This window comes from Chroicocephalus ridibundus, chromosome 14 (assembly GCF_963924245.1).
Source record: "Chroicocephalus ridibundus chromosome 14, bChrRid1.1, whole genome shotgun sequence".
Taxonomy (NCBI): Eukaryota; Metazoa; Chordata; class Aves; order Charadriiformes; family Laridae; genus Chroicocephalus; species Chroicocephalus ridibundus.
In genome coordinates this window covers 6,737,666-6,755,320 of record NC_086297.1, presented here as the reverse complement: position 1 = coordinate 6,755,320, position 17,655 = coordinate 6,737,666, and the positions used below count along the sequence as shown (strand labels likewise).

At 41.9% G+C, this 17,655-nt stretch overlaps 1 protein-coding gene across 4 annotated transcripts in view; it reads right to left on the bottom strand.

Moving 5' to 3' along the window:
* CA10 (carbonic anhydrase 10) overlaps positions 1–16,477 on the bottom strand; it is a 202,079-nt gene extending 185,602 nt beyond the window's left edge. Inside the window, exons 1-3 of one of the 4 annotated variants that reach the window (XM_063352306.1) lie at positions 16,203–16,477; positions 15,377–15,517; positions 15,031–15,118 (exon numbers count right to left, since the gene is read on the bottom strand). In XM_063352306.1, the coding sequence (XP_063208376.1) occupies positions 15,031–15,091 (61 nt within the window). In that variant the 5' untranslated portion in view covers positions 15,092–15,118; positions 15,377–15,517; positions 16,203–16,477. Of the gene's footprint in view, positions 1–15,030; positions 15,518–15,597; positions 15,748–16,202 lie in introns of those variants that run through there. The other 3 variants (XM_063352303.1, XM_063352305.1, XM_063352304.1) reach the window with 3 other exon arrangements.
* Between the last annotated feature and the right edge of the window lie 1,178 nt (positions 16,478–17,655).

Genomic DNA, 17,655 nt, shown 5'->3' with positions numbered 1-17,655 from the left:
CTACATGTTTATTTTGCAACTGTTAAAATATTTAAGTCGGTCTTAAACCTGGATTAGAACCACTCAATAAACATTCAGGTTAACAAAGCCAGTGGGCATATTACTTGTATTATAAAGCCAAACTCGCCAAAATGACACACCCCAGGCCCTGCAGTACCCCAGCTCTGGGCTAGCTCCTTTCTCTAAGAAACTAGAACAGATCTTTTGAGTTGCCCTGATTTACGTAAATACAGGATCTGTCTGCTTGTTAGTTTACACTCAAGCCAAGCGGGTAAAAACTGCTGTCATTCTAATAGAGTAGCATTTCCCACTTACTCAATGGGGTTATAAATAACTACTTTGGATGCCAGACAGCGGACAGTCAAGTCCTTGGTCCCTAAAGTGTCTAAACAGAGAAAGCTAAGTCTGACAGCACGATACATTTTCAGCTACTAGCTCTGGCAATTTAACTTAACCCTGTGAAGCCATTCAGTAGGCAGTCACAAATGCATTACAGGGATACAGAGAAACTACTTGGTGTCTCTTCACTGAACAAATCCTTCATCTGTTTGCAATGTGAACCTGATTAGGCAGGAAGAGCTGCTCAGTGGTTGGCCTAAGTGCTAGCCAAAGATCACGCTACTGTCTTCCACCCTACCATGGACCTAGAATTTAGACCCAGGTCTAAATCACTTGCAACATGCAGCTGAAGCTTCAAAGCCTGTCTACGAAGCTGCAAACATTAACTCCCTTATGTTGCGAATTTAATTAGTGTCTAGTTCTCAAATTAGCCTTCAATAGAACATGACCTGAGGACAGGCCTCGTGTTTAGCTGGTATCAGGTATTTTGATCCTAAATAAGAAAGATGTCACTTTTTCCTCTCAGTTTCACAATAACTATTCTTACGGATCTATTTACCTCAGAAAGCCTGACTGTTGTTTTCACTTAGATGGTGAACTCCGATTTCCTATATGACAAGGACTGTACTTCCTAATATGTGGCAGGACAATAACTTCATCTTTTTCATCCAGTTATATATATTTCAGTCTTACATTAATATTTTCTTCTTCCTCAAAAGAGCTTTGAGAAATTGCCAAAAATCCATTTAAATGCTTTGGGTTTACTTCCATAGTTCCAGTTTTATTTGAACACAATATTAAATCTGGAGGAAAAGAACTAACTGGAGGTCCATAGCTTGCATGATGAGTTATCTTTGACTTACTTTGTCCTACATAGCTTTGTGACAAGAGAAGATGTAGAAGCCCTTTGCAGTCCTTAATCAAGACACGCTATTACTGAGATAACCAGAATGCAAAAGAATAAGCCAAGTCACCAGGGTTCAGAAACAGAGACGGTTGCATGAAATATTTTAATCACTAGAATTGCCTGACAAAGTTGAAAGTCAATTGCACAGTTAAAGCCACGTTACCTTGCTGTATGTTAGTATAAACATGTAGAATACCTTTGTAGTAATTTAGTATGTCAAAAAAATTTATGACGTACTGACCCTTTAAATCAGAAATGCGCTATTTTTCAATTATTTTAATGGGTTATTAATTTATACAAATTACAAATACAGATTAGTCCCCTTGCAGATTAATGCAAGTGCAGTTAAAATGCAAAAGTATACTCTCCTATGACTTTTCTGCATCTTCTGTAGAGAACACAAACGCAAAAAATTTCTGCTTGTTTTCAGCATATAATGATAGGAATCAAAAACACATTCAGAGGAAGACATAATAGATGATAATTTAAGAATGCTTCCTACAAAAGAGGTAGTCACATTGCAGTTTAAACAAGCACCAAAACCTAGTTCTTTATAGCTAAACTGTTGTCCTTATTTACTCAATCAAAACCAATTTCTTCTTCTGTATGTCATGTAGACATTGCATGTGTTCACACCAGTCTGGCAGGCACCAGGTACTCAACTTCTTTCATCAAAGAAAATAATTTTTAAAATAATATATTTTCATTCTTCTGGAACTAAAAATCAAACTCTTCCTTTTTTAATTACACTTTTAGAATGGAGTATTTCACAAAATTACTAACACCTGAAAGCTAGGTTCCAATTTGCAATCTTAAGCACAGATGTGGTAAATAGTGCCCAAAATACATATGTGAGGGGCTCCATCCCTCTCCTTGCCGAATGTAAAGCTATCCACTCAGATTAAATGCCCCCAGAACTCTCCCAGTCATATTCAGAGTCTGATTTCTTCCATATGCTATTTCCTTTCCCCTAACTCCTGTCTCTCCCGTACTGTTAAAACTCTCTTCATGCATCTTGTTTACAGATCCCTGCTGAAACCCAAATCACTACACTGTTCTGCCCAAAGCTTCCTCATGTCTTGCTAGATGGATGAACTGTTTCCTCATTTCTTCTCTCTTTTTTTTTTTGTACATTGTTTTTCACCTGGGGAAAACTACTTACACCTGCACAGAAAATAACTACTGAAATTAAGTACAGAAATTATGTCTAACTGTTCTAGATCCCTGGGAATAGCCCTGAGCCCTCATACTCCAAATACTGCTCTAGTTTAGAAAACATCATTTCCCAAAAGCTTGAACAGCCATTTCGCACTTGGCTACGTCTTCAAATGTCAGTAAAACCCACTTAAGGGGACAAGCACCACTGTTAATGGCAGACAGACTGAAGGAGATAGTGGCTATTTTGACAGTTAGGGACAGCAGCCACCATTTGTTACAATGAAGTAAAAATAAGATTTAGTTTCTGTTGTTCTTATTTGAGTTTCTCCTAATGCCAGCTCATATCTAAACATAGTAAAGCTTTCTTCATCCACATTAATTTAAAATGATACATACTTTTACTGTGCTATAGAATAGTATAAATAAAAAAGCATAAAGTTCACTTCCATTCAAGAACAGACAAGATCACCGTCTCAAAGAACAATAAATAATAGGATACTGCTAACACCAAACATCAAGAAAGATAGTTAAAACCATTACAAATCCATATCTCTCAGTAACATTACAATCTATAGGTTCAGTCAATTTAAAAGATCTAGGAACAGGGGTTTAGTGGATTAGTAACAACAGACCATTAATCTCTGCAGCCTCAATTTTAATCCAGCAATGACCAAAGTGATTGAAAATCATTCTGACCACATGACTAGTAAAGCTCCTAAGCACAGTTCTCTCACATACCTGAATCCCAGCAGCAGAGGTCACAGTATGTTTCTAATGGGACTATTTACCAAGAGGCCTCTGCTTAACACTTAACGAAACTCAATGCCAACATTTTTGGCAGAGTAATTCCAGTGCACGCTACCTCTGTGAACTAAGAGCTGATTTGGAGATTTTATTTTACACTTTACTTCAGCCTCTATTAGCAAAGCTTCCTTTTTTTCCCTGGCAAAATATCCAAAACAAACTTGTATAAATCAAACAGGTTTTTTTGTTTCTACACAAGATTCTAAATAAACGTGTAGGAATTGATGACTGTCATTCCAAGCAAATGCCAGGAGATTATTTCTGTACAGTTTATATAATATCAGTGGAAGTTATATCCAAAACACTTAAGAGTTTTAAAAATAATGCAACAGTATTGTCATACACTCTGGTTTTATATGTAAGAATGCTCTCTTTCAAAGATTTTAAGTTCGGGAGTATTCAGTGACTAGAATCAAATTCTTAGGTGTCCAGTAATGTGATGATACTGTGATCAAGACACACTTCTTCATCTGGTCTTCCACAACAGTTATCAGGATATCAGTAAAGAAGTCATTGAAAGGGAGACCTTCCAAAAAGAGTTTAAATTCAACTGTTATTTGCTGTGGTCTGAAATCTGAGTCACAGGTTCTTTTTCAGGAGCATCAAAAGGAAGATGCTGACTACCTTGCTAGATATGCTCTTTTATTACTGCAAAGTAAATAAGTATTTAAAAACATAAAAACACAGTAGACACAGGAGGTCTACCCTGGGAGAATTAAAAGCATGAGTTACAAGAGTTACTTGCTGCTGTTTGTGAAGCATCAAGTAGAGCCAAAGCAGTACAACGGCTGAAGGAGAGAAAGGAGAAAGTTTGCAGGCTCTGTGCCCTTTGGTAGATAAAGCCCAAATACATAAATGTGATACAAATGTATTGTAGAGCTTTGTCCAACATTTTCATAAATAGAGCAATACTTACATAAACTTTCTTGCCCACAGTAGACATTTATTCATAATACCATGTATGAAGCCTTACCTAATTTAAAATGTGAGGAATTTTTCTAGTGATACATACTGAATATGCTATCACCTTCTCTCAGCAGTAGAGAGGACGTTTGGCTTGTTTTGGTCCCAGAGAGAGGGACAGACAAAACCTCAAGTATTTTTACATATCTCCCACAAGAAGTTTCCTATATCGGTATGACTAAACTCTGCTTATGCAATCTGGACTGGGCCAGCTGCTTGCAGAAAACTGGCAGGAGGTTTCCCAAGCACCACTGTTGGCACCACCTGGTAGAGTGGGTCTTCCCTCATCACACAACACGGCTGTGCCACTGTCCCTCCGCCAGCCATACCACGCAGCCCCACAGCCCAGGTCTGTACACAGGATGTCCTCTTTATAGCAGGACTTGAGGTCTCATCAAAACAAACTTAAAATTTGTGCTGGTAAAAAAGTGGAACAGAAATTCACATATGAAAAGCACTCAACTCTTGTTATTTCACTTTTTAGTTTTTTGGGTTTGTTTACCGTAGTCCAGGGGAATTCTGTTTACTATTGTGAAAAACGGTGTCTGTTTCATTCAGGGCATCCGTGACGTGAGAATTAACACATTACAATCCTGATCAATTTAATTCTGATTGTACAGTTTCTCTTGCCATGTTAGTCATACCAGAAAAATCCATATCTTCGCTTTACCACACAAAGAACTGATATGCTTTTACCTGGATAAAAAACTATTTTCTACACAACTGTATAATTTAATCCGAGATTATGAAAATTTCTGCTTATTTTAGCTGGGCCTTTCCAAAGACTTTGTATTATTCATGCATTACACCACTGCTACTCCTTGCTTCAGCAAAGCACTTAAGCACATCCTTAATCTAAGTTGTTTTATACAATTACATATTAAGAGTCAGATACAGCAAAACATTTAAGCATGTCTTTTAAGTTTTGCATTTGGCTGAATCTGTGTATTAATGTATCACAATAAAATCTAAAGAGGATGACTAAGTTTTTAGCTTGCAAGTATGAAAACATACTTATGCTACCTAATAAAAATAAATCATATTATTTATTACTCTATTTTGCATCCTATTCCACAGTGAGCTAAATACCTGTGACTCTAGAGCAAAGGCACAATTACAGACTGGCAAAGATGAATTGTTAACAACTTGGAGAGAGTGCCAGGGGGGCTACTGAAGATAAAAATTATGCATCTGCAGATAACTTTAAATCCCACTTGCAATTACTAACTGCCACATAGTACCCTCAGGATCATCTGGGCAAACGAGAGGAGACTGTGGAGCCCTTGTAGATTACTTTGTTTACCAGCAGGCACAAAAACATACTATAACAATAACATACCGCTTATAAATACAAATGTGAACAAAAAAACCACGCAAATGGTGAGGCCAGGTGAACACACTAGAAAATAAAAGCTCAGAGTTACAAACATTGTGGGCAAAATTCCCTGGGGTGAGGATTTCACCCCCTAAAATAAATTCTCATATGTGTACACAGCACATCCAACAACCACATCAGTATGTAAAGGAACCTATTGGTCTGCTGAAGGAGCAAATTTCAAAGAGAAAATTTAGGGACAAAACGTCTGGTGCCCTTAACTTTCTGTTGTCACCTACATCCGCACCGAGTGGATGCTGCACTTTGAGGAACGTATTTGCTACTCAGAGTCACAATAAAAACAAAGAGGCCAAGTGAATGCATGTTAGTAATTTAAGCAGAATTTAAATAACATACGTTAATTGAAGAACTTTGTGTGGGTCTGATTTTTACCTTAATATCACACAAACTCCTTGAAACCAATTTAAATTAAACTCTAATTGATGTAATTCTTAAGTATATCATATTTATACCTCACGGTAACTTCACTGCTATTACTATGAAGAGAAAAAATACCTTGTGATACACAGGCAGAGAGAAGGAGGGATCAAGCCTCTGAGGGGACACACCAGGCGCCATTTTGTGACCCTTCACTCCCGGGGAAGCCACACAAGTTTAAACACTGAGGACAGATCTAGCTGAAGCAAACTGCACAAAGTCAAGAGGCAAGGGAGAAGAAATGGCCACAAACTCACTGCTCAGCTGGGCTTCATGTTCTAGAGGTTTAAAAATGGTTGGATTATGTTTCTTGGGGCCAGACTGCCACGTTTCATCCTTCACTGAGTTGATCGAGTGTGCCCAGCTGCAGCCGCCTCCCCTCCAGTCAGGAATTGAAGGCAATGTTAGCATAAAGCTCATAGAAACCATTTTCAGGAAGATGTTTCTAGGAGTTTGCAAGGGCAGGCAGTGCCCCAAGGGCAGTCACCTTGCTGTGGGGCACAGCCTCTCAGTCCCACGACAAGAGAAGGTGCAGGGAGAGCCACGCAGGTCAGCCACTCTTCTGCCATAGCCAGGCATGTCTGTGGTGAGGAAACACGTCCCCGGCGAGGAGGTAGGTCTGCGGTCAAGCTGGCTAGTCCAGTCAGCGAGGTGAGGCGAGGAACAGCAGGGCACAAGGCTGAGGGCTGGCGAGGGGCTGAGGTTAAAGGCAGCTCAGAGCTGCTGAGGCACCAGACATGGCTTCTCACAGTTCTCTCCACAGCCTGACCCAAGGCTACTTGGCTGTGCAGGGTCAGAGCTGACAAGGACAAAGCAGCCAGACCCTGGGGGTGGGGGACAAGGCTGCGGAGCCTATGGGCTCATCCCAGGGCCTGTCACTGCCTTCCCTCCTGACCCTGGCACCATGGAGGCCTCGTGCTCCCTCATTTCAGTGAGGTGATTCAGTGTCATACTCCGACCAGAAACAAGGTGTAAGAGTGCTGCAAGGCAGAAATGAGAGTGAAAATGAACTATAATTACTTAAATTGCTGCTAGGTGACATTTCACATGACATTTTACCTCAGTTTCTCCATCTGTGCAAGTGGGGCCGACACTATATGTTCACTGGAAACTGTTCCAAGCTCTGCCACTGAAATTCAGCTTTTTTTTTTCTTTTTGACTGAAATATAACACAGTTCTTCTCATTCACACCTTTCATTCTCAGAAAATCCAGACCGCACAATCCCATTCACAGAAATCTCCTGTCAATAGCTGTTCACACACTCCCAAGCAGGAGGATTAGGACCAGCATAGGGTCAATCAAACACTGTTTCTTTTCAGCAGCAGCCCTTCCCTTCCATAACTGCAGCTTCCCACATGGGAAATAACACAATTCAGCTGCAAATGGTACAGCTTTCCACCTATGTATGAACAAATAGCTCATACTCCATAAAATTTCAGGGGATATTACTAAAGTATTGTTATCCTTGTCTGCCAGAAAGCACAAATCTTCAGCACTACCTTTTTCCTAAAGAGAGAAAGTTTCCTTTCTCTGCCATGATGGCAAACACAAATTAATGCCCTTTCTAGTGGCCCAAGTATGTCACCTTGCCAAACAAAATTAAGCTGTGGCAGTAGCAACCCTTCCTGACCCGCTCCTTCGGTTACCCAACCATCATCCTACCGGACGTACAGCAATCAATAGGCAGGGTTTGATGGAGGACACGGTCATTCAAACATTGCTTCAAACAGTGCAGTCTTCCATAGTCACACATACCAAAAGACCTTTCTCTATTGCTCATCTTTTTCTTTTAGCATTAATAAGGCAAATTCTGTAGGAGTCCTGCTGTGCTAATCCTTCTACCCATGGCAGAACAGTAAGACACCATTCTGATGACTATTCTTGAAGCAGAACAGGGCACTATAGTAGTTAATGGTAGGGAAAAACTTAAATTGGAAACAACCCACAAAACTGACAAGAAGATGATTTTTCAAAAGCCATGTTTCCCTCTAAATACATCTACTCAAACACTACTTCCAAAAGCTAGAGATGTCAACACATTTAGAGAGGAAAAAAAAAGGATAACGTTGCTAAGCTTCCTCTTCCCTGGACGTGCTTAGAAGCCACTTTGGACCAGTCAGTACACAACTCTATCTGTTCCATACTTAAAAGCCAGATGACAAACATACAGTATCATGATCTTGATCAAGTTAAGCACTGATGATAAAGGGAGGAAGAAAGAACATTATGGATATTACCTTACCTCTATACTTATTTTAGTACCTTAGTATCTTAGTATCTTCAGTATTAAAAAGTACATTCTAATTAGTTATTTGTGAATTACAGCTGCTGTGATATTTTTCTGGCAATAATATTACAAAAGATAAAACTGTGGGGCATTTAAGTTTAATACTAATTTTACTACAGAAATACAAATGTTACAGATCCATGAATTTAAATCAGAAGTGTTTTCATATGGAAAAATACATCAAACAATGACAGCATTTATTTTCTTCAGTGCTGACCATTGCTTTCAGTATGCTATGTATGTGGGCAGTGATCACCTTCTGTTTACCAAGTTGAATAAAAGAAAATTAAATATTTCAGGGCTGTAATACTGGATAGCCTGTACCTGGCACTCCACAGGAGCATAGAGACCTGCCATCTAAAGCTTTTTTCATTATCAAGCTTTAAGTTTTTGCAATTTTTAAGGCCCAAATCTCATTAACACTAAAGCCATTTATAATATTTTCAGAGTTCCAAGGTCTTTTAAGATGGATGTAAATATAGGTTTCCTTATGCCTTCTTACCTCAACTGCCAACTGCTACACACTGCATGAAAATGTTTTACATATTGACAAATAGGAAGTTTATACTTTTGGCCACCCATGTGCCTATGAGGCACCCAGTACTTGTGTACACCACCAGAAAGGCTACTGTACTACACAGAATATATGTCTAAAATGTTTCACTCCTCTATTTTTATAACAATAATAACTTGATATTTCATCTTCAAGAAATTTCATTAAAAGACCCTTGACAGTTTTTTAACCATCAATGGTTAAACCAGCAATAAAATATTCACCTACTTTGAATTCAACTGTAAACACGCTGGGCTGCAAATTCTCCTAAATGTCATATTATTATCCTTCTTAAAAATTTATTTCCTATTTATTTACCATTAATGAATGTCTCGACTTATCTATCACAACTCTAATTAATAGTCTCCACTGTATGGACAGGCACTTTTGCACTTTCTGATTGTATTACAAATGGAAATGCAGTCACACTGTAGAGCGTTGCCTCTAAAAAAGTCATTTAAAGTTTGGTTCCTATTTTCTATTCCTTACAACATGACGTATAGTTAGGATAAAAACAAGATAGGAACAAAATAACACTTATCACAGTATGTCAGTGTTGTCCATAACTAACTGTCATCTAGTTTTGTCTGCTGCTTGAGCTGGTAATGAGATAATGACAAAACAGTTTTATATAGCCTTCTATTAACAGCCCAGATGGGCCAATCATCCACTTCAGTCTTTGCCATGTTAAGTTTAGCCACAAACAATCAGTAACGATGAAAACAGCAGCTCTCTCCTCAGCTAAATTACAACCTTTCAACCAAGAAAGAAAGCGATACTTTGACCAACAGCAACAAATATGCCAAACAGCCTTTTAGGGTAAGCAGGGATTTCCTTGTTCATTCCTATACAAAGAATATTCATAATGCAGATGGAAAGCCATTTCAATCCTTGCTGAATTTAAAACCTAGCTATTGTAGACTTAGAAACTGAAACCTTTTCAAGAATATCAAGGGCAAAATTTCTCTATAACATCAGTTGTATCTTAAAGACTTAAAGAATACCCTTAAATTAAGAGTGGTCATTTGAGTTGGGGTTTTATTCCTGTTTTTAATAATTTGGTCTTGGAGGCTTGGTGTCTGGCTCAATTGCCTCTAACAATGAGGCAACACAACAAGGCGAAGAGGTCCCTTTGAAAACTGGGTATCTTCATTGCTGACATTTGGAAAAGAATAGCAGCGATTACCAGTTTCTTTCCATCAGTTTACTGGATGGAAAATAGTTCAGCATAATATGTGCAAAACTATTCATAAATGTTCCCTTCTACTACCTTTACATAAGCTAAAAATATGTGTGTTATTTTGGCACTTTAGCGCCTATCTGGTCACGCTCTAGCTGTAAAACCAACAATAAAAATAGAATGATGAAAAATACAGGACACACAAAAAAAAGTAAAGCAGACATTTATAGGCGACTACAAGGCTATTTCCATGGAATTTTAAAGCAGAAACATCTTCACACCTTTTGAAAAGGCAGCAACATCTCTGAAGTGAGAAAGCATTCAAGCGCTAAGGAACTGAGAGTCTTTGGATCCAACATATGGCCTCCATCCTGTGTTTGAATGTGAGCAGGAGGATTGAATCCACGTGGATTTTCAGTAACATCAACAAACTCAATGCAGGCATGAAGGTTTGCCCACACACATGAAGCTGTGGAGATGGGACAAAGCAGAAAAGAATACTATAATGGATTGGATGCCAAAAGCTCTTCGTTACCAGATGCAGCAGGCTGCAATGTTATACCTTCCTATATGCCTAGAGATTACTTTCATATATATGTATATACATATGTATCTCTGTGCTATGAATAATTCCTTCCCCTAGGATATTACATTTCTTGCTTAACAAAAGTGCCAGAAAAAACTATTTCTTTGACACTATTTGAGAACAATTAACTTGTTTTCAACATTTTTGTTCAAACATAACAATGAACCATTCACTGTTACTTACTAATGGGCATTAGAGCCTTGACACTCTTCTCTTCTACAAGACTACTTTAGCTTGAATTACCTCAGGTTGTACAATGCTAAGAGAAGAAGAGTTATCAGACCTCACAGACCACCATTAAACAGATAATTCAAGCCCTGGCATAGAGTTCCTACAGAACAACTAACTCTGTGTTGTGTCAAGTGATAAGAGCTCAGAGACTGCAGAACCAGCAAGACAGAAAATGGAAGTGCAGCAGTGCTCCAAATACACCTCTAGCCCTCGATGCCTGGAGACGCTACATCAGACGCTCAATACACAGTGGAATTCCTTGATACACAGGATTTTTTTATACCATCTTAGTTGTTCATGATACATGATTTATGACCCCTGTATGCTGCCAAACAGACCAAAGAAGTTACAGCATAAAAGGGATCTGCCCCTATATGACTTGAAGACGATGGAAAAGGATGAAAATACTTCCAAATAATAAGAGAGCTGCAGGACTTGCATGAATTTCATCCATATTAGTTCCCGCAAGCCAAAACAATAAGAGGCAATACATCAATTCATAGGAAGCCACGAAGATGTTAAACATGCAGGTTCTATAAATCATTTTGTTGATGGATTAACAGAAAACGTTCATAGAAACCTTCTTAATCAGTGCCCACAACAGTAGCATTTCCTTATTTAAATGAAGTATCCTGTGAGGGTTTGAAAACAGCATCCTGATTTTTTTATTGAAATTGATTGTTAATAACTAGAATCAGAAAAAAATTGCTCACGGTTTATACAGATGACTATGCAAGCAAAGGTGGCAGCCATTATGGGATCAACATCCCACCTGAGAACACCGATGCTAATTAATCTTTGGCGGTATTCTTACTCAGTAAGGAAATTTTGACATCATAACAACAACTCTTATCCTCTTTCTACATAAACAGTATAATCCCCGTGCCATGATTATCTGCATCTTCAAAGAAACAACAACCAGAGAGGTCTTATTTCAGGATTCTATCTACAGGACATCTTCACTTCCACTACCCTGTGTTCCTTCTATGCTGTAGTATCATTAAAAGGAACAAAACCTCAAAACTCATAATACAAATCATGACTATTTTTCCTCAGAGACTACAACTCAAAGGAATAAATACGCATCATGACTTAGAAAGAAAGAGAGGGCTTTCATTTCTTTCTAAAGAACAGAAATTGTTTTCGTGGTCCTTCAATCTGTTCTTATTTCTCATTTGCATCAGCACAAAGAAACTAGATTCTCCCTTCAAACAAGCCATTTCAAGTAGCAAAAGCCTTAATTCAGTATGCCAAGAAAACAAAAATATTCAGTTTACGAAGTTCACAGATAAATTCTTTCCCAAACACAAGGGCCAGTAATTAAAAAAAAAATAAAAATTACTAAATCTCAGTATCATTTCTTCCAAACCAAGCAATCTATCATACACACAGGTAACTAACTGATAAAAAAAATGCTAGGTATAAAATATTTTGAAAAGATATATGCCTCTTTTTAATACATGGAATTACTTTATATATACTGTCTCACAAAAATTCATGCATGAGACACCAAAAAGCCAACTGTATAACTTCATTATTTAATTAAGAAACACAGCATAAGTGCTACATTCAGCATAATTTACATTTAAGCAGCAGGTAAGTACATAGCAAAAGACAATGTGACATAACATTGAACCTATGTTTAATAAACTAACTTAATAGTCCATTCAATTCAGTGACTGACATCATCCCTTTGAACCGCAGCCTTAATAGGCCCTAATCCAAATAACCACTGGAATCAGTAGGAGGGCCATCACAGGTTTAAATAGACAGTGAATGAAGCGTTTGCTAATGTTCAGAAAAGATCTATGCACGGAGGACCAGTCTTGTACCTTCATTGCTGAAACAAATGCCTTAGTAAGAAAGAAAAAAAAAAAATAATACCACATTCCTTAATTCACATCCCTGTGATTTGCAGCAGTGTGCTCAACTAGTGGGTTTTTTTTTTTAAGTAACATGTTGAATGAATGACCGGTGCTGAAGTGCTAAAAATACACCGTTTCTGGAATCCAGTGTTGAGGCAAACCTACAAAGAGAAGGCTTCATTACGCCTTCTCTTACTTACACTGTTATCCAGACATCCCAGCTAGATAATATGCTACAAAATCTAGTGTAAAAAGGATGACAGAGGAAAGATACAAAGCATTAGTGCCAGTCAGATATCTACAGATCTTAATCCTTTTTACCAAGATGTCAAATACTAAGGATTCCTGAAAAAAATAAAAAACCCTAGGAAGAAAAAAAAAAAAAGAAAAAAAAGCTACATGCATGCACACATCCTCTATGTGGTTAAAATTAATTATTTGAAACCACAGCTTTAACCATGCAGCAAAAGCATTCCACCATTCACTTTTTCACTTTATTCCCCCCAAAAAGAGAAAAAGAAAACAGAGATGGATATCAGTCTGTTCTTAGTGCTAGAGGGAGATGGAGAGCGAAGAGAGCCCCTGCGGGACTGATCACACTATCAGTTTCAGAAGCCTGGGTTCCCGTATCTGAAGATGAGGAAAGGACCGGGGTGGGGGGAGATTAGGAAACACTGGCAGCTAAATGTGTGGCATAAGGACCTGCACAGAATGGGACAGCTTCTTTCTGTCTCAGGATATTACTGTCAGAATGGCCAAGAAAGCGATGAGCTTCATTTTTCCATTCTCGCTGTGGTACTTTTAAAAGGAGCCTAATTTGAGAACTGGACAGGTGGCATATCACGCTGAGCTAAATAGATAAGTGTGAGATTTAAATGACAAGAGGCAGCAGGTTTTGCTGTTCTAAAGAGTGAGAGAGTGAATTATTCTGATGGTACCAATGGGCACAAGTGGAAGGTCAGCCTGGGGTGCTGCCAGTGTCACCCGGGTGCCTGGTAGCAGATGGTACTAGTCTGTAGGGATAAAAGAAGGGCTGACGTACGTCGTGGGCCGATAGCAATACTATTTGCTCAAGAATAAAAAAGTTTTGGGGCAGGTGCAGGCAATACAAATTAAAATAGATGCTGCCACCCCAAATGTTAGTATAGGTGTCACCAGTCCAAGGTCTGTAAGCATGCATCAGTCATGAGGTGCTGCAGAAAGCGCAGTGGGGGCAGGCACGGCCAGGGTGAGATGCTGCAGGGGCTGCCGGCTGGCTGGGGGCTAGGAGCTGGCCCAGGCCAATCTCTGCGTGGTCCCAAGGGAGCTCTGGAGGCCCCTCTCCCTACACACCTCCGGGCTGGACACTGAGATGTCCACCAGGACCCCCCACCTCCCCCCTGCAGTGCCTTGCCTGTGGTGTTGTGTTCCCATTTCCGGACTTATGCAATGACTTGAGGGCAGAAGCAGCCTGCAGAGAAGTGGAACAGCAGGAGACACAGGCAGCCTGGATCCCCATGGGGCTCCCTGAAGTGTCCCAAACTAGAAAACTGGCCACCTCCCCACTCCTGCCTCCTGCAACGTAATTATTCCAGCATGACTGACATGACAAATTAACAAGGCAGCCAGGACTTCTGCAGTAGAAGGGAGTGTTTTCCCCAAGAATAAATTGTTCCAATCCTTTACGCTAGACACCCGACCGTGCCTATTCATTAATTGGACAAGCTCTGGTGACAACTGAAATTACCCGACTTCTACATACTGGAAGGGAGAGAGAGCTTTGCAAGCCTAAAATGAGAAGGCTAAAGCTGGAATCCCAGCCAGCAAGGAGGTCTTTGGATAGGGCTATTTTTTTTTAGATTCATTTTCAGAGCACGGCCACACTAAAGCTCCATTTAAAAGCAGAGGCACGTTCTTGACTGTCATTCCTCCCTTTGCAGATCCTGAACTGTGTCACCAGAACATGACAACTCCATCAATGAAACGCAAACCTTTTAAGGTCTGCAGATCAGCTGAGTTTAAGAACTTCAGGAGCATGAAATTCTGGGATTACTGCAATGTTGCAAATAATTATCACAATCGGGTACATCAGAAGTTATAAGCATCTGCTTAATCAGTACACTGTGGTTATTTATTGCAACCAGTGTATCACAATTACTACACAGATACTGGAACTGGGGGGGGGGAGATTGATGGTTGTTGATTTCTGTCACAACCCACTCATAAGACATCATTCATGTATTTTTCAGATACTATTTTGATTTGGGTTTAACTGTACCTCTTGCCCCTTGCTAAGGGGAAGCCTGGGAACCCTGCACGGTATTTCTCCCTCCCACCCCCGCCCTTTCTGTGCTATCTGCGTACCTGAAATGCAGACGATGAAATTCGCTTGCAGAAGAAAAAGCACCTCCCAAACAATTTCCATCCTCCGATTCTCATGCCAAGTGCATCCCTCGGCGAAAAAAAATAACAAAGATCAATATCGCAGTTTGAACGATCCCAGTAAATTTCCTTTCGGACTTGCAGACTGTATTCCCCAGATGTGCTGACAACACATGTCCGAGCTCTCTCTCTGCACGGCTCAAGCGAGATCCCTTCCCTTCCTTCACCCTCCAAAAAAGACCACGAAGCCAACTGCCAGCACCGAGCTCTTCCTCCACGAGTGAGAAAAAAATCCACCAGATTTCCCAACAAGACATAGACAACAAACCCCAACCGGTGCGGTCCGGAGAGTCTCTATTCCAGGGCGCCAGGTGCAAGTTAACCCCAAACTCTGCAGGTCTCAGCGGGGCAGTGCCAGCATGCCGGGGGGGCGGCAGGCGGCGGAGGAAGGGGGTTTCCTCTCCTGCTGCTACAAAATGAGCGGAAAGAGATTAATACCCGCTGCAACGCGTTCTCCCCCCCGCCTCCCCGCCCCGCATGCTACCGCACCTCCACGGCGCGGAGCACGTAGCAGCCGGCTCCCTCCAGCCCTGCCGGGGTTTCTGCAATCCCCGACGAGCCGCGGCGGCTTTCCGCCAGGCGACTGCAGGGGTCGTTCTTGCCCCGCGCACGGAGCTGCCCTTCCCCGGCCGGGATGTCCCCGCCGCCGCCCCCCGCCACCGGCCCCGCGCCCCGCCGCCCCCCAGGCTCGGCGGCACGAAAATGCCCCGCGAAGGAGGGACTGGGTGACATTGGCGCTGGTTTGTCGTCGTCGTCGCCCCCCCCAAATCTGAATTGCAGAAGTCGAGAGTCTGGAAGGGGTTTGCGTGCATCGCCGGCCGGCTTCGCTAAGAATGCCGATATTTTAAAACTTATTTGAACAAGAAGGAAAAGAAAAAGAAACCCAAACTTCTGGCGGGTTTGGTGGTAGGAAAGGGCAAAAGAGGCTACAGCCAAGAGTTAGCCAAGTACTTGCGCTGCAACGCGTATCTAATCGCATTCCCCAATCCACAATACTTCTGCATAGATTCCCCCCCACACACACCCAAAGAAAAAAAAAAACACCACCAAAAACCAGTGATGCAGCGTCAGTTTCGGGGCAATCTCTTACTTACCCCCAAATCCTCCTGCTTTTTATTTTTTTCAGCTCATCGGATTTGCCACTCCTGCCTGCAGTCCCAAAAACAAATCGAGGTCAAGCTCCGAGCCGCTTGCTGCAGCCACCTACCACCACCTTAGCTGTAAGGAGGTACCATCGCTCGTTGGATTTCCCCCCTCCTCCCCCAATTCCGACTATTTCGCCATCTCCCCGAGCAGGAAGGAGCCTGTGCTGCGGGGTGCCGCGGGCCGGCGGGCGGCAGCGCCGGGCACAGCGGGGGCTCGGCGCGGCGGCGCGCACGGGCGCGGGCCGGCGGGCGAGCGCTCCGCCGCGGAGGCGGTGCCTGGGCGGGCGGCGGCGGGGCCGCACCGTGGCAGGGGGGTCTGCGGCTGGGACCGGGCCGGCCACAGCGCGGGGAGGGGGGGGGAGGCAGGAATAAAAACCTCCCTCCCCAGCGGCCGCCTCGGCTGTCTGTCTTCTCAGGCACATTCCAGAAGCTGCCGCTCACTTTTTTTAAAATGCGGGTCCAATTTTAATTCCCCCCCCCCCCCCCAAAAGAAGAGGCGCCCCTGGCGCGGGGAGAGGTTGGGTCTCCCTTTCTGCGGAAAGGGGAAGTGGGCGCGGAAGGGCAGCGCTGGCAGAGCCGGCAGAGCCGGCAGAGCCATGGGGCTGCGGGCTGGGGCGCTGCGCGGCGCGGGTGAGTGGGCACGGGGCTGTCCCGGGCCGTAGCGCCCTGCGGGGTGGCTCGGTCTGTCATAAGAGAAGGGAGGGGGCAGGGGCATTGTGCTGCAAACGAAAATCCCGGCTCAGGGCAGGTGTGAAAATGTGATCCTGCAACTGCTTCGACTGCGGATGCCTTCATTGATCACTGTAAGGCAGAGGGAAGGGGGAGGGAGAGAGATGTTTTGGGTTTCAAACTGATATCCCAGCTCTTGCCAGGTATGCAGAGGTCATATTACAAATACTCCAGCGGGGGATGCATGCATAATATAGGTTGGTTTATAAACACTTCTCCAGCTCAGGGCATACTTGTAAAATGCACCTTTGTCTGGATTCTAGCAAAATGAGGACGCCTGGATCTCTGAATGGGGAAGGAGAGGATCTTTAAGGGAAGAAACCACAGGCTAGGTTGTTATTTTCATCGTCTCTGAGAAATGTGTAGGAGTCGTAGGTTTCAAGTCATCCTGACAGTATTTAATTGCGATAGATCAGATTTATTGAGTGCTTCAAAGCAACTGAATGGGACATTTTGAAGAATGGAAGTATTTGAAAGGAAGAATTGGACTGCAGGCACTTAGCAGTCAATGTGATTCTTGTATTCATTTTGCTAGTTCTCAGGGTAGTACAAGTGTTCTTTGCACTGCAGCAGTCTCTGCTGACATTTACTCCATCTCTTCTCATGGATTATAAAGAGATTCAGGTTTTTAACAAACTAATTACCATCATCTGCCCACTCAGAACAGCAAGGC